Below are 26,959 nucleotides of genomic sequence, written 5' to 3' on the forward strand. Positions count from 1 at the left end.
TTCATTGCCACTGGCCTGAAACAACAGTGTAGCGTCTCTCCTGAGAGACGATCTGCATGATTGGACCCTGCTTATTGCTCCAGTGGGAGGGGCTACCCTGAAGGTTCTGCAATGCCCACTGGGAGTTGTGGGAGAGAAAAAATGTTTCTGGCAAACATTCCCAAAGTTTCCAAATGAAATGCCAATATCTTATTTACTTAAACATTTAAAGGAAGAGTGAAGAACCTTTTACAGCCTGAGAGACAGTTTACCTATGTAGAAAGCTGCATTTCAGCAGATGGAATGTCAGACCCAAATTATTTAAATTTTCAAGAATACATCAAACTTATCAATAGTTTCAAACATTCATTGTAGAATTTTATTTGGAAAAAACAGCAAGAATTTGTAAGGGTGTGAAAATTAAATATGCTGTGATAAAAGCTTATCATAAATGCTCTACAACAGTCTCCAAGAAATTAAAAGTTCTCAGTAGTGAAAGTCATGCATATTTTTAATTATGCAGTCCAGTGTATTTGGCATTCTAGCAACCAACCTCCACCATTTCTCCCCAAAAGCAGCTCAATTTCATTCTGCCAGAACTGAAACCAAGGACCATTGTTTTTAGCATACTACCAAGTAGTTTTTCTACAAATCTTCCCACATTTTGAAGATTGAATACATCTGTGTCTTTAATAAACCAACTGGAAAAAATATACTTTGAGTTTAAGAAACTGGGGTACACCGTAATTGATGAAAAATGTTTATCTTTTTACTGTATACACATGTGCATTTGACCATGTATAAATGTTGCATGAACTTTGTGGTTTCCTACTACATTCACACACACTTTGCTAGAAGAGACACGTGAGCATAGTTGACACTTGTTGATCTGCCAGTCACATGACATAACCTGGTGTTTTTCACTGACTGAAGATGTCAATGCTGTAATAATTTATCTCCTAACTAAAATTCAGGATTGTTAGAACATAGTGTATGTTACAGTGTACACACAGTTTACCAACAGGAAAATAGTACAGTACCTTGTGTGAATCATCCCTCAGTAAGAATCTAGGAAAGAGTGATACTACTTCTTTCTACCAGAAAACTACATGTGGGAGAATACATCAATATCCTGATCATATGAAGTCCAGCATATAATAATGGCTGTATGTGTGGAAAGGTACTGTAAAGATCACAAGTATAAATATTACTAATACTAAATGAAAATTAACTTGCATTCAAGCCTGAATACAATAATGCCCCAAAGCATGAGGTTGTAAATTTGCTCACATTCTGGCTTTAAAATTACATTTAAGTTGTAAGACACTAAGATAATTTTAAAAGAACTGATTGCTTTTGACCTTGTGCCAAATGAAGATTTTTTTAAAGTTTCACTGTAAAAAGAGGTACTGGTAAGTTGACACTTGTTGATCTGCCAGTCACATGACATAACCTGGTGTTTTTCACTGACTGAAGATGTCAATGCTGTAATAATTTATCTCCTAACTAAAATTCAGGATTGTTAGAACATTTGCAAACATGACAACCTGACTTTCTCAGTGGCAAATAAATTCCATTAATGTATCATGGTGTATTGGATAGTACCACAGAAGAGGATGAATTGGTAGCAAAGCAAAGATGGTGAAATGATCCAGCATCTTACATTATCCAGCACCTTATACTACAATATGAAGGGTATATTCCAAAATACTTTGTTTGGAAAAAATGTGGTTTTATGCCACTATTCTATAAGAGCAGTTCATTTAGGCTGCAATCCCAAACACACTTACCTGGGAGTAAGCTTCATTGCACTCAACAGGCTTACTTAGGGGCAGATATGCATGGGATTACATTGCAAGTTAGCCAAATGTTGTGTCTATTATTTTTTCTACTTTCGTCAGAAAATGCTCCTTTCCTCAACCAGGGTCACAAAACGGCACTCAAAATTTCACTGAGACATAATAAAGATGGTCCGTTTAAAGGAATCTGAAGATATAACATACAGTTATATACACAGAGTATGTACAGATTTACAATACAGATATGGAATCCCCAAATACCTTTGTTGCCTCTGTGATAGTTTTCTAGTTACTGGAAATGCTAACTTTTCTTTCTCCAGTATACTGATCACCATGTAACAATATTACTATATCTATAGAAGAGGTTCAGAAAGTTACACTGAACAATATGCATTTAAAAGGCAGAAGGAAAAAAGAACATTCAGACGGGCAATCCTGAAGTTTGGAGGAAAGACTCTTTTAATACAGGTCTACCCTAAAAAAACAAGCACACACACAATACAACTGTGGCTAAATACTTCCTAAGGGAAGTAATTAGGCCCATCTTGCCAATGAATGTGCTCCAGTCAAGAAAGCCAACTGAAGGTACGGTGTACCCAAGGCCAATTCATGTTACAAGAGTGGCATGGCAGCTGCTTCTGCATGTCTGGTTCCAATGTCACTTCAAGTTCAGAGGGTGGCAACACAAGAGCTGGCCTTTTCTGTGGTAGCTCCCCACTTGTGGGATGCTCTCCCCAGGGAGACATGCCTGGTGCCATCATGATCTATTTTTAGGTGCCAGTCAAAGACCTTCCTCTTTATCCAGCTTTTGTCCCTTAATGTGTGGGGACTCAGCTATTCCTGTCCTCTTATACTGGGGTGGGACTGGTAGACCTGTCCTTCATTTGTATTTGATTTTTTTAAATTTATTTATTGTGTTTGTTTTTAACTGGTTTTTAATGCACAGATGGGTCTTTAGGTTTTATTGATTATGTTTGTTTTTAACTGGTTTTAATATAAGTTGCTTTGGATAACTTCGGTGAGAAAAGCAATTAACAATAAAATAAATAAAAGGATGCACTGCTGATGGAAGATGTTCTTATCCACACAAGCCACACATACTGCTCTACTCTAGTAATACATGGATGGGCCTCTAATTTCTCAACAAAGTATTAGGAACACCTCCTTTACATCATCACCATCTTTTCTGTTGTTATTACCTATAATCATCATCACCACCACCTGCCTTCACCAAAAGATCCCAGGGTGGGTCACAACAATATAATACAGTATTAAAATGGCTTAAAATAGATTACATTCATAAACACACACACACACCACCATACTGGTTCATACTAAAATGTTATGTCAATCTTGCATATAAATAAAAACCAGTATTAAGGAAAACCCTTTATTTTTAATGTATGTATGTGTCACAGCAGATATCATTGTAGAAGAGGTCTTTCCTCCTGTATGAAAGGGGAATGCCTCTTCTAAGACAGTATCTGTCACCTGAAGTTTTCATAAGTAATCTATTTAAGGTGCAACCCTACCCAAAAGCAAACCAGATAATTGCTCAGAAACTAAGACATACACTGACATACCATTCCAACATTTCCACTGCTGTTTGAACATAGTCATATTTTCATTAATCTTTTATAACTGCTGATGTTAAATTAAATATAGATATTGTCAACTGTTTAATTTCACAAATAGAATGAAATAGAACTCTCTGGCCAGGATGCTGAAACAATCTATTGTGCTCATTTATTTCAATGTATGCAAGAGCTGATCTCAGAACCTTCTAATCTACAGGATTCAACTTGCTAAGCCAAGAAATTAATACAAATTCCAGTGTTCAAAAGGGGCCTCAAAACAGGCATTTGATAGTTGCTTACAACTTGTAAAATGTGAACATTAAAATATACATTTCTTCCAATATCTGGATTCCATTTTCCAAACTCATCTTTTGAGACCTCTACATAGGTATTTATACATTATTTCATTTTAAGTTCTGTACATTTAAGTTTTGATCCAGTCCACAATGAGTGCAGTGCAGAGGCATAGTCACAGGGTGGAAGAATCCTGCTGCCTCCTTCACCCTCTGTATGCACATATACAGAACCACACAAGGTCATTACAGCTAATGGGTACCTGTGCTGTGTCTCCACAGCTCCAGCCAGATAGCCACCCCCACTCAGGTAAGGAATGAGAGTTCTAAGTTCCCTGATTAAGCAGGGGAAGGCAGATGAGATGGGGATATGGTTGGTGTGTTTAGGCTTCCCATTCCCCGCAACAGCCTTCAGGATCGTGGGAGCATGTACCCATCTGTGTGAGTTGGGCGTGGCACTGAGGGACAGAACAGGACTTCTTTATATCTTATGGGATTTCTTCTGCATGCAGCACTGAACTGCAATGACTGGCTTTAACTCACAATATAATATTTATTTTATATACCTAATAAACAACAACAACAACAACAACAATAATAATAATAAAACAACCCACTGGTCCTAAAACAGTCCATAAGATACACAATGCCATAACAAACTTGTTTATAACCTCTAATGTGAATAGGATCAAATCCTTTGGTTTCTGAGTAGTCTAATGTTGACACATTTAACAGACTGGAAGCTATATAGGAGTGAAATGCATGCAGTAGGTATACAATAAAACTGAAAGTAGACCCTTGGATATTATGATTTTACTTTGCTTTACACAAGTATAACCATTAAAAGTGCTTTGCCTTAATCCATTCATTAGACAAGTATTTTTGAGTGTCCTTAGCTTGTCACCTCTTGACTTTTAAACCACAAAATCTGCCAACATTTTCTTTGGTGTGCTAACAAATCAATATTTCAAGTCAAGAACCTTTAGCCAGCATGGAAAATTCCTGTGCTATACACTTTAGCCTACAAAGGTTTTTTTTAACTTGATGCTGACAGTCACATTCCTAAGCGACATACCCAGAGAATCTATAGAACAGATTTCTCTTTCCACCCTGATTACTCTGTTAATACTTTTAAAAATACAATGTAAACATCCTATTCTTCACCACTAGTAAGAGCTAGATATATTAATCCAATGCTACATTACCTTGAAAATATTTAAGCACCTTAGTAAATTTGCACAAATTATTTTGCGTACATTGCCTGTTTTGACTTCAGTGCACTGATTAAGGTTTTTCAAATATACCAACAGAGTTATTTAACTGAGTTAGCTGAAAAAGGTAAGTTACAAAGCTGTTATAAATAAGCATCCTCCCCAAGTCTTACAGAAAATAAATCTACATGTCTGTTACATAGTCATTAGTAATATAGCATCCTGACAAGATCAGTATTACTGTCTTACTAAGTTGATTAAAACGGTGACCACAGAGTTGCAACAAGACATCTTTTACAAAGCAGCACAAAATTATACTTAACGTGTAGCAGCTGCTAGATTTTAATGGCTTAACATCTATACATCCTTACAAAAGTGAATATTCTAAGAGTAAAAGCTGTAGGATTTTAACTTATAAAATCTAGTAATGTAGATAACCAAAAGTATAAATATCAAATTGGAAATTATAACAGGCTACAATCCAGACTCAAGTGAACAAAATTTGGTTCAAGACTTTAAGGGAAATTATTTGGCAAACCAGGTACCCAAGTCCTAGATCTCTGTAAGAGGCAAAAAACAGGTAGCAGATGCTTGCAAAGGCAATGTACATAATGACCTAAGGCAACATGTGTCCGCAGGTATGCTCAAAAGGGAATGCTGCATCAGGAAAGCTGCCAGGAGGCACAGCTGGAGAAGGGATCAAAAGGTCACTGCTCTCCTGAGCTCAGTGCTGCTCACAGGAGTTCTTCCTAAAGAATAGATGAAATATTCTGTGTGTCATTCTGTGGCAACTTTCTGTTCCTCAGGACTTTCTCTAGAGGGCCTATAAAGAAAAAAAGTCACCATGAGATACCAAAACCTTCAGAAAAATACAAGGGTGATATATTGATACTTAGGGTGCAATCCAACTTGCATGTACGCCGGACTGAGGGAAGTTGGATGTGGCAGACCTCCAGCTGAGCAGCTGGACAACACGTGTGTAAGTCCCTCAGCCTGGCTCAGCTGAGGCCGGAGTAAGTGAAGGGGCGTAAGTCCCAAAAGAGGGGTGTGTCAGGTGGGGCCAAAGTGAGGGGACTTAAGCTACATCCAACTCATGTTTGGAGCGCTCTTGCAGGTCTCAATTGAAGCAAAAGATCGGTCTAAGAAAATATATATAATAGAAGTCAAGGGAGAGAGCTTACTCCCTGGTAGGGGTATTTGAGGGAGCAGGCTTTTAGTTTCTGGTCCCTGCATGCAGCTCCTAGCTGAGCCAACGTTCAGCCAACCCAGAGGCTCCTGAACAGCAACTGGAAACAGCAGAACTTTGTGCTGCCACCTGGCATCGCCTGAGTTGGATTGTTTTGTTGGAAAAACTAATATTCAACTTCCACAAAAAGATACAAAGAAATGAAAAATATATGAGGAGGGTTCCAAAGGTTAAACTGATCAGAAGTCCTTCCTGTGACCAATGATTCTCAAATGAAGACCATGACACAACTGGGATTTAAAAAAACACAAAACTTTACATATGTCTAGATCTCTTCCTGATTTTAATATTTTACTTTGCTACCCCAGTCCCCCCAAGATTTCTTTTGCACATGTTAAGTGTGACCATTTTTGCATTATTGCAAAACAAAACAAAACAAAACAAAACAAAACCTTAAAAATGCTTATATTATATTAATTATAAAATTTATATCCCACCCTTTCTCCCAAAGGAGCCCAGGGCACCAAACAAGCAGCAACAAAAGAATCTTAAAAACAATTCCAGTACAAATGCAGACTGGGATAGAGGTCTTTACTTAAAAGGCTTGTTGAAAGAGGAAGGTCTTCAGCAGGCACTGAAAAGACGACAGAGATGGAGTCTGTCTAATATTTAAGGGGAGGGAATTCCACAGGGTAGGTGCCACAACACTAAAGGCCTGATTCCTATATTGTGTGGAATAGACCTCCTGGTAAGATAGTATCTGCAGGAGGCCCTCACCTGCAAAGCATAGTGATTGGCTGGGTATATAAGGGGTAAGATGATTGCTCAGGAATCCTAGTCCCAGGCTGTATACGGCTTTATATACCAAAACCAGCACCTTGAGCATAGCCCAGTAGCTAACCAACCAGTGCAACCAGTGCAATTCTTTCAGGGGAAACCTGTTGGTGATATCATGCCCCAGTGAGCAGTGGAGCTGCCACATTTTGTACCAACTGCAGCTTCCAGATCAACTTCAAGGGCAGCCCCACATAAGAGTGGATTGCAATAAACCAGCCTGGAGGTTACCAGCGCATGGACAGAGGTTAAGCCATTCTGGTCCAGAAACGGCAGTAGCTGTCTTATGAGCCAAAGTTGGTGAAAGGGCCAACCTAGCCACTGGGCCTCTAGTGATATAGATGGATCCAGGAGCACCCCAGACTACAAACCTGCTCTTTCAGGGGGAGTACAACCACATCAAAACCAAGCAATTGACCAATTATCTGAACAATGGAACCACTTACCCATAGCACCTCCATCTTGCCAGTATCCAGAGTCAGTTTGTTGGCCCTCACCTAGCCCACTACCTAGTCCAGGCTTGTGTGGCCTCTCCTGATTCAGATGTTACAGAGAAATAAAGCTGGGTATCGTCAGCATTCTAACAACACCTCATCCTAAATCTTCTAATGACCACTCCCAATGGCTTCATATAGATGTTACACAGTATTGGGGAGAGATGGTACCCTATGGCACCCCACAATACAACCGGTAGGGAGCTGAAAGATAATCACTCAGTGCTGTTCTCTGAAGCAGACCATGAAGATTGGAACCACTGTAAAATAGTGCCTCTGATACCCATCTCATAGAGCTGGTTCAGGAGGATACCATGGTCAATGGTATCAAAAGCCGCTGAGATATCAAATATTTTATTATTTACTTATTAGATTTTTATCCTGCCTTTCCTCCCAGTAGGAGCCCTCCTGTTAGGAATAACAGGGCTGCACTTCCTCTGTCCTTTTCCCGATAAAGATTATTCACCAGGGCAATCAAGGCCAATTCAGTCCCACAAGCAGGCTGAACCCAGATTGAAATGGGTCAAAATAATCTGTTTCATCCAAGAGTACTTGCAATTGTTGCACCACAACCCTCTCAATCTCCTTCCCTAAAAAAGGGGCATTTGTGACTGGGTGGCAGGTGTCACAAACCAATGCGCCCAGGGTGGACTTTTCCAGGATCGGTTGGGTCACTGCCTCTTTCAGGATGGCTGGGACCACTCCCTCCCACAAGAATGCATTGACCACATCCTGGATCCACTTGGTCATACTCCCTCAGCAAGCTTTTAATAATCCAAAAGGGGTAAGGGTCAGGGAAACACACTGTTGGTTGTATTGTCGCAAGGACCTTGCCCACATCAGGCCGCATAAACTGAAACTGATCCCAAGAAATTGCAGCATACATTTCACTGGAAACCTCACTAGAAACTGCAGTGAATGTGAATGTGGCATCAAGATTGCTATGGTGACTGACTTTACCCTCAAAGTGCCTTGCAAACAATTCACAGTGGGCTTCCAAAGGGTCTAAAACTGCGTTCCCTGGAGCAGATGTTAATAGACTAGACAATACATAAAAAGCTTCACTGAAAGGCTACTTGAGGATGTGATGAAGGCAGAGAAGTGGACCTTCTTTGCCACCATCACAATCACATGGTAGGCACACTTATTTTGTTTCACTCATGCTCAGTTGGCTTCACAGCATGTTTTTCGCCGCTAGCACTCTAGTTATTATCTAGCCTGTTTCATTATCCTTAGGTCACTGGTATTTACTATGAGTGATATCCAGTTCTGGCATCCCACTCATACAACACACTTCCACTTATTCAAACAGGACCCTCGCAGCCCAAAATCTGCTAAGGAGGGTAGGTGACCTTCTGAAGTAGATGTAGTGATGCAAGGGGAAACAGAGGAAGAGGAAGCCCTATTATGTCTGCTGGCATAATGTTGAATCTCACCATACATTTATATTTTGCCTCCATTTTATCCTCACAACAATCCTGTGAGGTAGATTAAGCTGAGACATATTAATGGCCAAACATCACCCAGTGAATTTAACGGACAAGTGGGAATTTGAACCCAAGTCTCCCTGGCCTTAGTCCAACACTCTTAAAACACACTCATGTTGTAAAACCATTGCTTTTCAAACTTTAGGAACTTACCCCCCTTCTAAACTCATCCTACAGTAAGCATCAGGAAGATATAGAAACTTTGCACACAGATGGGCACATCAAGATTATGATACCAATAGAACACTGACATAGGAAGTAAAATATCAGGGCATTTCATTCTCTCTTCTACAACCAGCCATTCAAGGAATGAGGCAGAGGAGCTGCTGCTGTCAGAACCTCCCATGTGTTCCATGCCTCTTAGCAGTTTCTGTGGCTGCACCTCCTGCTGCTGCTGGGAATAAAGTGCCTCTAGCCCTGCCGGCTGAAAGATGCTCCCCCATCCCCCAGAACTGCCTCCAGGTGTCTTGTGGCTCCCAAGGGGCTGCCCCACAATTTGTGATCTAATCTCTCGTGACTGCTTACTCAGTTGACACACAACTCTTTCTTTTCCTCCTCTTGCCCTTTCTTGATAGAGGACTGTGAATTCAAAGATTAAATAGGTAAAAAAGGATACAATGTAATGGGGAAACTACTGATAAAAAACCTTATTAAGAGGTATCTAGTTGAAAAAAGAAGGCACTAATTTATGACAATTACTGTAGAAGCTTACCGGTATATCTGCAAAGGCCAAGGCATTTGTGATGGTGTGGGCAATGCATTTGTTGGGCTCACAAGCATAGCACTGTAGATATTAGAGGCAACCACAAGTACACAAAGGAGTATGGGTCCTATAATGGCTCCTTCCAGTCCTAGATAATATGCTCCACCAGCTACTGCAAGGCCTGTCAGGTAAGGATGGCCTCCTCTGCAATCACAACGTTTCTACTTAAATTACTACAATCACATGTTAATCACGAGCACTAGCCTTCCTGCTAACAGTTTAGAGAACAAAATTTATTATTATTATTTCTTACATTTATACCCCGACTTTATTTTCATGATAGAAACCCAAGGCGGCTGACATATGGTTCCCAGGTGGTCTCCCACTGACCAGACCTGATCCTGCTTAGCTTCAGCAGGGTGCTGGCCTCATGTGCCTTCAGACCATAGCCTGGGACCAAAGTTTAGCATTTATTTCCAAGCGAACTTTTTCAGGAATATCTATTAAGGGTTTTTTCCCAACATGCTTGTTCTTGGCACACTTCATATGTTAAAAATTAGAATTAGTTAGTCATAACTTTCATATCTAATTTTAAAATCATTTTGTATAAGCTTGACAACAGGCCAGTTTGGATAAGGCTCTAAGTATGTGGAACATATGAGTGGTGGGAGAACAGAATTGTACACCTACCTGAACACAAGTTACTCCTCTTCCATATCTGGGACCACCAGACATCCACACACTAAACACATTGTGTGCATAGGGCCTGTGTGCAGGTCTTATGCAACTGTTAAGTAACATGTGGGAAATTTCACTCTTTCATTACATCTTTAGGCTCTACACCCATACAACCTCATCTAAACTAGTCTAGTATCTTGCTGTAATTGATAAATATACTCCAGTTAGTTTTAAATGGGTTTTCAGGTATTAGCATTTCAGTAGGAATTTTTCCAAAATTGTAAACAAGCTATTTTGAAATATTTACCCAGATATATCCGAATAGATGGCTGTGTCTACAAAATACGTTGGCAACAGATGGCAAACCAAGAGAAGCACAGCTTTACATCCTTCTCCTTGTACAAGCCAGAGGTCTAGAACTGCAGGTATGGCTGCCCAGTATGTTCCCAGAAATGGAACAACTCCAAGAATTGCAGCCAGTGCTAAGGGTAGAGAAAGTCTACAGTTAAGAACAATAATTTAGAAATACAATTATTTCACTAGAAACAGGTTCCAAAAAGCTTACATCTCTTCATAGCACATAGTTGCATTTACATCCATAGCACTATTTGGATGGAGCATAAATGATCAACTTAAGCATTTATAAGTTTTATTGAAATGTAAAAGTTTCTAATCACACCTTCAGCCATGGGTTTATAATACCCATAGTACCCACAGGGATGCCCCCTCCCCCCACCGAAATTAGGTTTGAAAGAAGCCTTCTGCTGTAGTCAATGGAAGATTTTTTTCAAACCTAACTGTGGTGCAGGAGCAATTTGGTTGAAGAGACTTACTGCTAGCGAGGGGAGAATTAACTCATTTCCAGTTGTGACCCCCACCAACACCAAAAACACCCCACCTCATGACACAATTAGGTTCCATCAAAACCTTCCTCTGGCTACAACAGAAGGATTATTTCAACTCTAATGACCCAGGGGGTCAATGAATGAGGGGTCAGTTTGGAGGAGGGGGTCACAGCTGAAGAGGGAAGGACTATCAGGTGGAAGAAGTGTGTGCAAGCAGGAGTTCTACTTCTGCAAGTTGCCTTTACCTAATTTTCCTGTAATTCCCTGCTTACCCAGAAGCCCAACATCCAAGGATCCTCCAATCCAAAAGAGAGGCTTTTCATAGGCACAGGGGAGGCGGCAGTGAGGAATTCCCGTTGCACAAGCATTACTGTGCAAGTGCAGCATTCAGTTGGATCCAGGTTAAGTTAGTTGAACTTAGTTCTCATTGAAATCAAGAGGAATTAGTCTGGATCTAACCCATTATCTTTTATTTATTTTTAAAGTTACACCTGCTATTCAGTTAGTACAGTTCTCAACTTCATAAAGAAGATCCATCATACTGAAGGCAGGAAACGATAATTAAAGGAATGAGAAAGACAGCTAATATTCCTGAAAAATTGAGCCTTATTCAAAAATCAGTGTGTACATGTATCTTTGCTCCAAACATCAATAAAACATACATCAATAAAGTTTTATTAAGATCTTGAGGAAATGACCAGAAGTGAATATAGCGCTTTTCACTATTGCAAACAAAAAAACAATGTTATTTTTCGTTCTCACCTGAAGGTATGAAGACAATGTTAATTCCAAAAATGGTATGAGTCAGCCAGGTGTACAGCCCATAGAACCCAGCCATTTTGAGGGATGCATCAAATACACCTCTAGAGGATGAGAGAAATCCATATAAAACATATCGATTGAGCAGTACATACGTATTGAAAAAGTGCTAAAACAAACACATCAGTTCTGTAAAGATCAAAGGTATTTGCTACAAATTCTTCTAGTGCAGAAGATAATTCTACTTGCCCTCTGGACTCAAGGACTTGATGCTGATAATACACTAGAGAACTGGTGGTATGGGTACAATGGCACATTAAATGAAGTCTAAAATTCAGTGTTATTTTCTGCCATAGTTCAGGATGCTCTATACTTTCTCATTCAATATCTATTTATTTTGTGTTGTTTTTATTATTTTCATCCCAAAAACATTTAAAAGTGGCTAACCATGGAATAACAATAAACAATAAATATAGCAGCACTTAATTGTGAACTTCCCTCTCTAATGCTAAGATTATATATCTTTTACCTTGCTGAATATCCAACTTTCTATGTAAATATTCCTGCAGAGTCCTAGCAATTGTGAATCTAAGCCTTTCACAATCAGATATTTTACAGCCTTCTGATACAGCAAATACACTTTCTATGTCACAAGATAGTTTGTGTGGTGGCTAATGAGAGACTGAGGTACAAACGCCATGGAGCCACTAGACGTCCTCTGGCAAACCACTCTTCCTCAGCCCCCTGCAAAACTGTTATAATATGGACCTAGTTCATGGGGTTGTTGTAAGGATTACAAGATAATGTATGTGAACACTTTGAACACTTTAAAAACCACTGCACAAACGCTATATAGAAATGCTTAGAGACTTTTTTTAAAGAGGTACATAGATTGTTTAATGAAACAATAAAGAATTATTATTAAGTGTGTAAACACTGTATGTTTTAAAAGGTATTACCAGAGATTTATTACTGAAGATGGTTGAGAGGAAAAGTGAATCTAGGATTTCTAATTTGCAGCTCTATTTGCACAAGGAAGTTGAATCCAAATGCTGGGGAAAGCATCTGTGACTGAATACTCCAGACAAAACCCTCCTGGCCCCTATATCCCTTTCCTAAACTTACCTTTTAGTACCTACAGCCTTTCCCAGCAAGCACTCTTGTCCAGAATGACGTTTTCCTACCTCAAATATATTATTTCTATACATCACATTAACATTCAGAGAATTTTCAAATGTAATTAAAAATATTTCATCCCTAAGCCAAGATAGTGTGGTTCTCCATTTCTGCAAAAGATGCAGCCACGGTGAGTAAAAAGTTTGAAGCTACTCAAGTGATGTGCTATAGAAACACAAACATTAAAAAATGTTAATTAACTTGATAGAAGGTATTGCTAAACTGTAACAAAGAAAACCTTGACAGCATTGCTTGCAACGCTAGTGTTTAAAATTACATTTTAAACATGTCCAACCCATCAGTTCTCTGATTATTAAAATATTCGTGTGTACTTAAAGTACAGTGATATTTCTCCATATTATTATGATGCATCATTTCAAAAAGAGAGACTAGAAACCCATCTCCCTTAAATGCTAGTTTTCTATGTGCATGGAATATGTGCCTTCAAGTGCATTCAAATCACATGAGCCACCAACTTCAGTCTGAAGCGATGCAACTTAGAAAGAGGTTTACCATCTCTTTTGAGTTTGATTTTTAGCATCTTTAGCAGTGCAATTTGAAAAGCTATGTTTGATAACATTATTTCAGGAAAGGTTTTTTAAAAAATTGATTTTAAAATCTGTGAGAGACTAAATTTAGGCAAATTGTTAGTGCTAGGGAAAATGATACTTTATTATGATTTCAGAAAGCTAGCAAGGGAACCAAAAAATCTCATAAGCTTTTATTTTGAACTATTATCTTTCAATCTTTGGTTTAACAGATTTATATGGGTATGCATAAGACACAGTATAACTTGAACCAATGCAAGAATGCTTTAAGTCCTACTTTTGTTAATTACACAACTCTCTGGGCACTGAAAGAACATCACATTGAATGCAGATTACCCACATTATTTAACCTGTCCAATTAAAATGATGTTGACACTGCAGTCAAGCTTTCATATTAGTTTTCCTTAGCATATTATGTGTTTTAAACTTTAATATGCTGGAAGACAAATTTCTCTGGAGATTGCATCACCAAATGATTTCCATCATCATGTTTCATTTTTTATTTACTGACTGCAGTGACCTGATGCAATTATGATTTCTGTAATCAAGATTAAGTTCAGTTTGCATCAAACCTACTTTAGCACTTTGGCTTAGCAAAATAAGGAGTGGCTGAGAACAAGATAGTTTTGCAAACTTTTCTTTAAAAAATATATATATGAGGAGGCAACTCTGCCCACTGAGCATAATTATTTATGGCTGTTAGAGTGGATGAAGAAAATGAAGCAGGTAATAAAACTTGCTTGGTCAGAAAACACCCATGTAAATCTGACTACTGGCTAACATGTTTCAAACCAAAATCCTGATACAGGTGTAGGCTCTTCCAGAACTAATGCATCCCTATAAAGAAACATAACCTGCAGTAACTTTAAGCCACAGCCATACCCTTGTGCATGCACTCATGTGAAAATATCGCACACACTAAATTGCACTGAGGCCGTGACAACATGCAACTTAGTAATGTGCAATATCCCCACCAGAGCAAGCAGAATGGGAGCTTCAGGGAAGAAGGGTCTGGTGCATTCAGGAAGAGAACAGCATGCCACTTAGGGGGAAGACAATGGTTCAGGCAAAAGGTGTGCATGCAACTCAGAAATACATGAATTCAACTATCTCTCCTTTAGTTGTGTAGAAAATAAGATAGGTTAGGTACTGCCAAGTTAGTTTTAAGGATAACACTATCAAGCTGCTCCATTGTTACAGAATAAAGTAGTGACAAAGATGAGTGGTTGTGATCTGAACCATCACAACTAAGGGTTTTAATTTTAGTCTTAAGCTATAATGGCAATTCTCAGGCAATTGCTCAGGCAATTCATTCTAAACTCTCAAAATACTGCACTAGCATTTCATTTCAGTACACACGTTCTCTTATACAAGAGAAAGAGAGAGAGCAAGTATTAAATGGCAAATATATCTGGATACAAATTTGGTTTCTTTTGGGTCCTCCAACTCAAGACATTGCCTTCATTATTCTTCTTGACTGGTAAGGATTCTATCGTGCCTATATCAAGAGCCTAAACATACTCTTATTTACACAACAGATGCATTCAATACATCTTCTGGTGCCAAGTATGCAATAATCTCATATCCCACAAGCCCACAGAATGAATGAGTCGAACTGACCAGTGTAGGCAACCTTTTCATTTCCTGAGGGCCATGCAGAGTCTCTTGTGCAGACATGCCCATGTTATAATCATGCACACTTCCCCACTTCATATCAACATGCATGAAAAGTATTTCCTCTGTGTGTCGCAGAAAGACACATTACTAAAACCATGGAGTTCTAGGAATCAGAAGCCTTCTCTCCCCCATCTGGCCACAAAATGTACCATTAAAATTTTTAATTTGCCCAAATATGAACAAATATCTGTAAATACACAGTGGCTTCAGGTGATGTATTTTTCTAACACACATGGAAAGTTCCAACTTGCTTGGGCTTCAAATGGAACAAACAATTTGCAGCTTGGGCTTCAAATAGAACAAACAGCGTAAAAATGTTAAGAATGACCCTACATACTTTACCTCACTGTAGTTAAAAATGCAACATGCACAGGAACTCAAAATGCAGCTTTTGGAACAATGCCTGAGAAACCCAAATTCAATTATTTGCCCTTCCTGTATTTATCAAATCTTTACACTGTAGCCTGCATTTTCACATAAGCAGCACAAGACCTACTAATTTCCCAACATCAGCAAAATCTGGCTTCTGGAAAATGTAAATGGCAACAAACCATTTTGTCTGCAAAAGCATATCTTGTACAGAAGCAGATTGTTGGTCCACTGCCTAGTACTGTCTAATCTGACTGGGAGCAATACTGCAAGTCTTTCCCAGCCCATCAATCTGAGATTAACTAGAGATGCCTGCAAATGAACCCACTCCTTCCCCTTTCAGATGAGCTGATAATCATAATGAAAATATGAAGAAGATGAGCTTAAGAAACTGGTGAACAATAAACTATTACACATGAAATAATAAGCAAACAGCATTCAAATATTAACTGCAGATATTACCATTCACTTTTGCCTAATATGATCACTAGTACCAAAGAAACCGGTACTGTAATACCTCAGTTAACAAAGTAGATGCATTCCTGGACATTACATCTTTAACAGAAACTTTGGTACTAGAGGTAGGAATAATGTGGAAAGGAAAGGCATAAGTTCCTACACCTGCTCATAGATTGTGGGGGCAGCTTCTTCAGGGCTACTCAGCACCCACCCCCACCCCCTCCTTCTCCTCTGAATCATATTGAATTGATCCAGACACTCTTGGATGAGACCGATTATCTGGATCCATTTCAGTCGGGTTTCAGGCCTGGTTTTGGCACAGAAACAGCCTTGGTCGCCCTGTATGATGACCTTTGTCGGGAGAAAGACAGGGGGAGTGTGACTCTGCTGATTCTCCTTGATCTCTCAGCAGCTTTCGATACCATCGACCATGGTATCCTTCTGGGGAGACTGGCTGAGTTGGGAGTGGGAGGGACTGCATGGCAGTGGTTCCGCTCCTACTTGGCAGGTCGCCTCCAGAAGGTGGTGCTTGGGGAACATTGCTCGGCACCCTAGACTCTCCAGTATGGGGTTCCACAGGGGTCAGTTCTGTCCCCCCTCCTGTTCAACATCTACATGAAACCATTGGGTGCGGTCATCCGGAGCTTTGGAGTGCGTTGCCATCAGTACGCTGATGACACGCAGCTCTACTTCTCCTTTCCATCTTCAGGTGAGGCTGTCAATGTGATGAACTGGTGCCTGGCTGCGACAATGGACTGGATGAGGGCTAATAAACTGAGGCTCAATCCAGACAAGACTGAGATGCTGCTAGTGGGTGGTTCTTCTGACCAGATGGTGGATGTCCAACCTGTCCTGGATGGGGTTGCACTCCCCCTGAAAGAGCAGATTCGTAGCTTGGGGGTTCCCCTAGAATCATCTCTGTCACTTGAGGCTCAGGTAGCCTCGGTGGCATGGAGTGCCTTCTACCTTATTGATAGACAACTGCACTCCTACATAAAAGTTGCTCTGGGAGCATTCAACCAGTTAATTCTGGAGTGTTAGTTTTCACCTGGCGAGGAGTCAGCGTTGGGAGTCTTGAGCTTGAGTTTCGGGAGGTGTTGGGATTCCAGATGATGCCCTCCTTACAGACGCTGTTATCAACCAGGAAAGAAGACGGACACGTTATAATATATTATCTTCTGTTACGGAACGTGTTACTGGGGAGTATAGTTTTGTTGGATCTCTTCCCGGGAGTAGTTGGCCTTGACAGCTGGAGCAATTACTCGGCTGCTGCCCTCGGAGGAGGCCTGCATCTGCTAAGTGTCGATTAAGAACAGCATTGACAGGAGAGACGGCTCTACCTGAGATTATTGCTGCTGTTGCTTGTTGATTAACTCCATCTATGAATCTTAGTGAGAGTTTTACTCTTTGCAGACTCGTACCCAAGTCTCTGGTTGTACTTCAGTGAGTTTGCCATCAAGTGCTGATTCGTCTGCTGGTTTAACCGTTCAGTGACTGTGTCATAAGTTGTCTCAGTACATTCTTCATGAGCAGTGTTTTGCCAGCTATAAGAACATTTCCAAGAACAATGATAATCCTAGTGGGGAGCTAGGTCAGAAAGATCCAGGAGTTGGACAAGGATTATGTTATCCTAATACATCAGTCGTGAAGAGAATTCCCCCTTCAGGAACATCATTACAGGAGAGTCGCTGTTAAACAACTACACTATCCTCTTATGAGACTTCTGTTGATAATTTTACCTTCGTCCAATCCTAGCTCCTATTAGCAAGTGCTGTTGTCCTCGGCTGTAACAACTAGAGGACTGGTAGAGGGCTTTTGGACCCTGATGAAGGCGGTTGGTTGCTGCCTTTAGGGACAAGGGGTGGAGAGACATTGGAAACTGGAGAGTTTGATCCATGATTCATTTTAGAGTATTTTGGGTGGTTTTAAGGGCAGATTTGGGGCGGTTTTAAGGGTGGGTGGCCTGCCTGAGTTGCGGCCTCTAGTGTTAGGGGCATGTGGATATCAGGGGGGAGTGATGGAGGGGGGAGGAGAGGCCAAGATATAATGAGGCTGAACGGCAGATGCTGGTGGGGTGCTAGCAGCAGGCCACATCAGGTAAGAGGAACTAGGGAGAGATACGTAATATCTGTCCCTTGTTCCGGGCCTGCCCAACACCGGAAGATAGCTGGGGGATGCGGGACTCCATGCTCTGACCTTTGGTTGTTGCTGTGCAATGCCAGGTCCATTGCCCAAAAACATCTCTCATCCATAATATGATATTGGATGAGGGCGCAGATCTGGTATGTATTACGGAAACCTGGCTGGATAAGGCTGCAGCTCCCATCCTTGAGGCCATGTGTCCAGCTGGGTTCCTATATGCGCAGCAACCGAGGGTCGGGAGACGGGGAGTGGGAGTGGTGATCATCTATCGGGGGTCCTTGGTTCTCACCAGACCTCCTCTCCATGAGATCAAGGCTGGGGATTGCATGTACTGGAGGTTGGGCCCAAAAGGCAGCTTAGGGATTCTGCTCGTGTACCGTCCACCCCGCTGCACGACGGACTCCCTGGCCGAGGTGCTGGAGGTGGTCTCGGATGTGCGGGCGCAATCCCCGAATTTGCTGGTGCTAGGGGATTTCAATGTACATGCTAGGGCCGCCCTCCCAGGGGCACCTCGGGATTTCATGGAAACCATGGCTTCTGGGGAACTGCGCCTTATTTCCATGGGGCCCACCCATGTAGCTGGTCATGCACTTGACCTTGTATTTGCCTCGGAAGAGGAGGGGAATGATCTGAAAATGGGGGCTACATCTCTTACCCCCTTGTCATGGTCAGATCACTATTTGGTGACAGTAGACCTTTCGATGCCACACACCCTCCATGCGGGCAAAGAACCCATTAGGATGGTCCGCCCCAGGCGGTTGATGGATCCAGATGGATTCCTGAATGTGCTTGGGGATTTTATGGAGCCTGCAGATGGGCACTCAGTCGACCCCCTGGTGAAGGAGTGGAATGAGGCGATCACCAGGGCATTAGATCGGGTGGCTCTGAAACGCCCTCTCCCCATGAATAGGACTCAAACAGCACCGTGGTATACTCCATGGCTGCAAATTTTGAGGCGGGAGATGAGACGGCTAGAATGCCGGTGGCGGAAATCTCGCTCCGAGGACGATAGGACATGGGTTAGAGCGGCTGCAGTGGCCTACCATGTGGCGATAAGGGCAGCAAAGATGGATTTCTATGCTGCCTCTATTGCGTCCGCAGAGTGCTGTCCCAGGACGCAGTTCCAAGTGATCTGAAGCCCAGTCGGTCCAGTTGCTTCAGAACCGATGGGACATTCTAAAACCTCCTGTGATGAGTTTGCAAAGCACTTTGCAGATAAAATGGATCGTCTGAAGAGTACGATTCTGCACGCTGTGGATACAGTGAGTGAGCCAGAGTCGGCCACTGGTTTTCCGGTGATGTGGGATCGGTTCCAGCTTCTTCCTTCTGATGGAAGTGGACAAGGTGCTTGCAACCTTAAGGTCAACCACCTCCTTACTCGATCCCTGCCCATCGTGGTTCATCATGAACTGCAAAAATAGACTGGGCGAGGGGATCAAGGCGGTGGTAAATGCGTCCTTGGAAGAGGGCGTGATGCCATCAGCTCTCGAGGAGGCAGTAATAAAACCAATTTTAAAGAAGCCCTCCTTGGATCCCCAAGATTTAAACAACTTTCGCCCAAGCTCAAATTTACCATTCTTGGGCAAGGCGTTTGAGCGGGTGTCGGTGAAGCAGTTGCAAGCGCACTTGGAGGAAGCGGATTATCTGGATCCATTTCAGTCGAGCTTCAGGTCTGGACATGGGACTGAAACAGCCTTGGTCGCCTTGGTGGATGATATGAGGAGAGTGTTGGATAGGGGTGAAGGCACCTTCCTCGTCCTCCTGGATCTCTCAGCGGCTTTTGACACCGTTGACCACAGTATCCTTTTGTACTGATTGGAGGGGTAAGGCATAGGGAGCACTGTTCTGCAGTGGTTCCGTTCCTTCCTCTCTGATAGGTACCAGAGAGTGGCATTGGGGGATGAGGTTTCAGATCCTTGGCCTCTCCCTTGTGGGGTGCCGCAGGGCTCCATCCTCTCCCTGATGCTATTTAACATCTATATAAAGCCGCTGAGGGCTATCATCAGATTTGGGCTGCAGTGTCACCAATATGCGGATGACACACAGCTCTATCTCTCATTTAAATCTTCACCGAGGTTGGCTATAGAAACCATGTCCAAGTGCCTGGAGTCGGTGAGTGCTTGGATGGGAAGGAATAAGCTGAAACTGAACCCTGACAAAACCGAGGTACTGTTTGTGGGAGACAAGGGAAGGTTAGGGGATTTGGACCTGGTGCTCAATGGGGTACAACTGCCCCTAAAAGACCAGGTCCGCAGCCTGGGGGTCATTCTTGACCCCCAACTGTCCATGGAAACTCAGGTTTCGGCTGTGAGCCGGGCAGCACTGTATCAACTCCATCTGATACGGAGGCTACGCCCCTACCTTCCCAATCATCTGCTCCCATTGGTGGTACATGCCCTGGTCTCCTCTCGCCTAGACTACTGTAATGCGCTCTACGTGGGGCTACCCTTGAAAACGGTCCGGAAGCTGCAACTGGTTCAGAACGCAGCAGCGCGCCTGATTAAAGGCAGCCACTGGCGAGATCATATAACTCCAGTGCTCAGAGAGTTGCACTGGCTACCAGCTGCTTGCCGGGCCAAATTCAAGGTGTTCGTTTTGACCTTGAAATCCCTACACGGTTTTGGCCCAGTCTATCTGAAAGAGAACCTCCAGCATCATCAGCTATGCCGCCCAACAAGATCGGCCTCAAAAGACCTTCTCTCTATCCCACCAGTCAAACCAGCTAGACTGGTGAGGACTAGAGAGGGGGCTTTTTCAATTGTGGCCCCCACCCTATGGAACTCCCTTCCAAATGATCTCCGCCAGGCCCCCTCTACAATGAGTTTCTGCCGGGCTGCAAAGACCTGGCTCCTCAGGCAGGCCTTTGGGGTGGGTTAGATTTTATCATTATCACTTTTAGATTTTAATGTTATTGTATTGGTGTGTCATTTTGTGTTATTTTGTACGTCACCCAGAGTGACTGGATGGCCAGCCAGATGGGCGACTAAGAAATCCAATAAGTTAAATTAAATTAAATTAAATTACCAACTTTGGTTGGTGGCCCAACTACGTCCCTATCTGGACAGGGATAACCTGGCTTCAGTTGTCCATGCTCTGGTAACCTCAAAATTAGATTACTGCAATGCACTCTATGTGGGGCTGCCTTTGAAGACGGTTCGGAAACTGCAGCTTGTGCAAAATGCAGCGGCCAGATTAGTAACAGGGACCAGACGGTCCAAACATATAAAACCGATTCTGGCCCGCTTGCACTGGCTGCCTGTATGTTTCCGAGTTCGATTCAAGGTGCTGGTTTTGACCTATAAAGCCTTACACGGCTTGGGACCACAATACCTGATGGAACGCCTCTCCCGATACGAACCCACCCGTACACTACGTTCAAGATCAAAGGCCCTCCTCCGGGTGCCTACTCCAAGGGAAGCTCGGAGGATGGCAACAAGGGAGAAGGCCTTCTCAGTGGTGGCCCCCCAATTATTGAATGATTTCTTTGACGAGGTGCGCCTGGTGCCAACACTGTTAGCTTTTCGGCACCAGGTCAAGACTTTCCTCTTCTCCCAGGCATTTTAGCATGTGTTTTATACTGTTTAAATTTGTATTGGTTTATTGCGGTCAAAGACCCAAGAAATATAAAAGTTCACCAGCAATACAGCAACTATAAAAACATTAAAAATCATTAGTACACATATACACTTTAAAAAGGGGAAGATTTTCTTAGCCTCTGCACTAGATTAAAAAATTTGGCAACAGATTGTGTCGATATCTTATCAACATCTGACATGAGGTAATGCAAATACCAGTTGGAAGACCTACCGGGGAAGCAGTTAATAATAGGAAAGATAAGTCTAGATTGTTCTGCGTCATACAAGTTACAACGGAGCAAAGTGTGGGCAAGGGATTCAATCTCAGTAAAAGTACAAGGACAAAGGCACTTTGCCAATGGAATACCTTGAAAGCAACCTTCAAGGATAGCAGAGGGAAAACAATTAAATCTTGCTCTAGAGAATCCCAGACGATAAGTGGAGGTAGTTAAGCTTGCCAAATAGGCAGCATGGTTAGGAAAAGCGAAATTCAAGCCTAACAACAAAGGAAAGCAAGTGGTGTTGGCCCTCGAGCTTGAGTATTGGAGATCAATATCTTTGATACGTTGTTCTATGGTGTGCTTGGCTAAGGATGGATCCATAACAGATAGAAAGTCTATTGAAAGGCCAAGCATCTTTAATTTATTCTGAAAGTTCTTTGACCAAGAACTGGTAAAAGGGTCTTTCCATAGAAGATGTAAATAACCCTTCGAGGGATCAGCATAAATTACTTTAATCCAATACCTAAAGGCCATAAGCCATGCCGTGCATTCAGTGGAGTGGAGCCCAGCCTCAAGACGGAGAGCAACAACAGATGCACAGCAGGGCATACCAAAAATAGATCTCAGAAAGCGAGATAAAACTGATTCCACCTTGGGGTTAAAGCCCGGAGCCCAGATTGGAACTCCGTATAAAAGTTGAGAAAAGATTTTATATTTAAAAACTTGAATCGCAGCAGGGATGTACTGCCCATCCGTGGTAAAAAAAAAATGGAGTATAGCCTTGGAGGTGTTCAAGGCAATTTGAACCGCAGAGGAAATATGAGCAGTCCAAGAAAGTGTTGCCTGAAATATTATTCCCAGATATTTAAACTGCCTGACTTGATCAATAGAATGGCCCTTGATAATCCAAGGGTGTATAGAGGTCCGGCGAGAAAATACCATGATCTTAGATTTAAGAAAATTGATAGTTAAAGAATTTTCGGAGCAGTAGCTCATGAAAGCACGTAGAAGCCGTTGTAAGCCGATATTCGATAAAGACATTAAAACGGCATCGTTGGCATATAGTAGCAAGGGACATAGAATTCCAGCTAATTTGGGAGGGTGAAAATTATCAAACAACAATTACTCAAATCATGAAGAAAGAGGTTAAAAAGTGTTGGAGCCAGGATACAACCCTGACGCACCCCTCTAGAGGCCAGAATGGGATTAGTCAGACTTCCGTCAGCGCCACAACGAATGCGGACAGAGGTATGATGATATAGGCAACTGATAAGAAAGAGCAAACTCTTATCTATGGTGGAATGATATAATTTGGACCAAAGTTTTGTTCTAGGAACAGAATCAAAGGTCGTTTAAGGTCCATAAAGGCGACTGATAAACCGTTGCTGAAAGAGGAAGAATACTTCTTGGCTAAATGTGATAATAAAGGATCATCATCATCTTTATTGCCGGCCTTAGCCCATCGCAACATACATACATACAAAATCATATTGTTAATATGTTAAAAAAATCTATTATAGTGTACAGATGAGGAATTTTTCTTTTTTAAAATTTTTATTTATTACAAAGGTTATAACCATAAAATTTAAATATAAAGTCTGTCAGAAAATTGTTGGCAGACAATGACTAAAATACCTATACTCCTACAATAAATATGTATTTATGTATTTAACCCTCAATTTTTGTGCCGCAGTGGCATAAAGTGCCATATGGTATGAGATCCAGTAATCGTTATCTGCTAAAAGGAAAGCAATAATCTGGTCATCCAAACCAGAACCTGAGCGATTAATTAAAATATCAAGAAACTTAGATCTAGGGTGACTATATATTGGGCATTCAAAAAGATAATGAGGGAGGTCCTCCACTTTTCCAGTTCGGCAAATACAAAGACGCTGTTCATAGACAGAATTTTGGTAACGGCCAGTTAACATGGCGTTGGGCATGGTTTGGAATCTTAGTGCTGTTAAGGCATATCGTAACTGTCGTGGGAATTGACATGTTAGGTAATTTGCCCTTTTATGATCATGCTTGAAAAGGCGATACCACCTAGAAAATTTGGAATTTGAGATTGCCATTCTGTCTATCCACTCACTATGTCTCGCTATATGATATTGGAAATTATACTTATATAGGGTAGAAATTGAATATGTCAGTATATGGTAATGTGAATAGACCATCTGGAATTTTTGGATCCAATAGGAGTCTGTTAATACCACTTCAAGGCAGCTCCTTGCCAGGCTTCTTGAAGGCGAGTGTGCCAAAGTTGCCCAGTATCATAATAAGAATATATGTATTCGAGCCAAAACCGGGAGTGAGCCAGTTTCGGCTCTCAAAAATGCTGCGGGTGTACCGGGGGGAAGATGTAAAAGGCATCTAAAGAAGTTATTCTGAATAACTTCTAACGAGGAGAGTATATAACTTGACCATCCCCAAATTGCCGCCCCATAAATGATCTGTGGTAAGATCTTTGATAAATTTTTAGGGCGGGGGCCACCAAATATCCCCCCGCCGTCCTATGAAATTTGAGTAATGTCCCTAGTGCACTAGCGGCCGTCAATTTGATAGCAGAGATGTGGCTCTTCCAAGCTAAAGTGTCTTGGAAGTGAATTCCCAGATATTTAAATGTGCGACATTGCTCTATCGGGTGGGTTCCGATGGACCATTTATGTTTTCGGAAATTTTTACCGAAAACCATTATCTTTGTTTTCCTATAGTTGATTTGTAAGCCCTCGGTTTTACAAAAAGAGTTTAAGTTTCCCAGTAGCTTTCTCAGACCGATTGGGGTGAGGGAGAGGAGGGTCATATCATCCGCATACAGTAATGTGGAAATCTTCCTATTTCCTGCAGATGAAGGAAAAAATTTTGGTCCTTGTTCAGGTATTATATCATTCAGATAAAGGTTAAAAAGCGTGGGCGCTAGTAGGCAACCTTGTTTAACTCCTTTTTTTAACTATTATCGGGTCAGTCAAGTAGTTACCTACTCTGATTTTGAGAGTGTTATTAGAATACATTTCCTTGATTAGATAAAGAAGACGTCTATCGATGTTAGATCGAGCTAGCTTAGACCATAGACGGTCTCTGTCAATTGAGTCAAACGCCACAGCTAAATCTACAAAAGCAGCATAGAGGTGTTTTGTAGGGCCCATCACAGACTGTCTGGCCAGGACATAAAGAGTAGCGCAGTGGTCTATAGTCGATTGGCCTTTCCGAAATCCTACTTGTTCTGGAAAAATGATCGAGTTGTCCGCTTCCCATTCTTCCAGTTTTAGGAGAAGGTACTTGCTATATAGCTTTGCCCCTATATCTAACAGACTGATGGGCCGATAGTTATTTGGATCGTCTTTCTTCCCTTTTTTTATAAATGGGGATAACTATGCTTTGTTTCCAGCCTTCTGGCATTATTCCTGTGTTATTAATCATTGTAAAGAGTTTAGCCAGAATAGGGACCCACCAGTCAGGGAAATCAAGAAAGAGTTCAGGGGGAACCATATCTTCTCCCGGGGCTTTTCCCTTTTTTAGAGAGGAAATGAGTGTTCTAACATTTGATGGTGTTACCGGAGGCCAATGGGGAGCATTAGGTTCGATGTATGTTGGGCTTAAGATATTACTTTCGCCCGTAATGGTGTATAGTCTGGTAAAATGTTCCTGCCACTCTGAGGTGGAAATTTGGCTAGATGTAAATCGGCTATGGGGCTCGGACCCAGAAGCAACCATAGCCCAAAAAAGGCGGTCGTTGCCCTCCAGCCAGGCTTGGTAAAGCCGCTGCCATTGAGTTCTCATGTGTATCGCCTTTTGTTGTCTGATTAGTATTTTATATGAAGAACGCATCTTGATGAGTTGGTTATGATTAAGGGAGTTTGGGGCCCTTATCGTTTTGCAAGTAAATTTAACAAGCTGGCGTTTAGCTGCTTTGCATTCATGATCAAACCAAGTCTCCCTCCTAGTGCACGCCTTGTTGGTAAAAGCTTTTTTAGTTAATGTAGGTTTGAGCAGAGCTGTTATCTGAAGATAGGCCATGAGAGGGTCTATCTTTGACTCAATTATTGCCTGCCTAACTTCAGTTAAACTGGGATTCTCAAGTAGTTGTAGAGTGGAGAGATGTAAATTTAGAGACCAACGTTTTCTATGGTCCGCTACATGAAGACCTACCAAGGGCGGTAAAGCCAGAGGATTCAGCGGATAGGCCAATTTTAGGATTGTTAGTGAAGGAAAATGGTCGCTCTCAATTCTGTCTAGTACCAGAAATCTATGGACCCTTGAAATTACTGTGTTTGAAATCAGCGTAAAGTCTATCGCACTGGCTCCTCGATTAGAAAAGTATGTAATGGGACCGTTGGTTTGGTCTAGATGTGATCCATGTAAACAGAATAACTGATGTGCCAATATTAATTCCATCAACCTCAAACCTTGTTTGTTTAATATCTGGTCTTGGGAGCTCCTGGCCATTAAAGAGGAAGGACTAATAGGACCGTGATTTGAAGAAGGACCAGCCAGGCCACCGGAGCCTAACCGGGCATTAAAATCCCCACAGAGGATCACCCTAGAGGAGGGATATTGATGTTCCAACCGGGCTAAAAACTCTGATAATTGATCCCAAATATTATTAGGTGATAGAGTCCTGGCCTTGTGTGGGGGAAAATAAACATTTATAATGATGAAAGCACCCATGAGGGAGTTTATAAGCCTCAGGCCTTGCATAAAATGATTGCAGGGAGGTACTAATATTTGAATATCAACTGGAAGGTCATCTGAAATAAACATACATAAACCACCACTGCCTCTGCCATAAATATTTTGTTTAACAGCTGGAATAGAAAAAGTCCGAAAACCCGGTAAAAAAATCGGTGTATCATTTGTTGTCCAGGTTTCTTGGAGGAAGATGATCTTGAACTGATGTAAAAAAGAGTATAAGTCCTCTTTACTGTCTTTGTTATTCCACCCCTTAAT

General features: G+C 41.7%; 1 protein-coding gene across 2 annotated transcripts in view; it reads right to left on the bottom strand.

The window, feature by feature from the left end:
• Window positions 1–379: 379 nt before the first annotated feature.
• Window positions 380–26,959, bottom strand: part of TMEM245 (transmembrane protein 245) — a 130,604-nt gene continuing 104,024 nt past the window's right edge. For both annotated transcript variants that reach the window (XM_061588990.1, XM_061588991.1), the window contains 4 exons: window positions 11,849–11,949; window positions 10,549–10,723; window positions 9,573–9,767; window positions 380–5,682 (listed from right to left, as the gene is read on the bottom strand). In XM_061588990.1, coding sequence (XP_061444974.1) covers window positions 5,637–5,682; window positions 9,573–9,767; window positions 10,549–10,723; window positions 11,849–11,949 — 517 coding nt within the window. In that variant the 3' untranslated portion in view covers window positions 380–5,636. The remainder of the gene's footprint in view (window positions 5,683–9,572; window positions 9,768–10,548; window positions 10,724–11,848; window positions 11,950–26,959) is intronic.

This window comes from Rhineura floridana, chromosome 11 (genome assembly GCF_030035675.1).
Source record: "Rhineura floridana isolate rRhiFlo1 chromosome 11, rRhiFlo1.hap2, whole genome shotgun sequence".
Classification (NCBI taxonomy): Eukaryota; Metazoa; Chordata; class Lepidosauria; order Squamata; family Rhineuridae; genus Rhineura; species Rhineura floridana.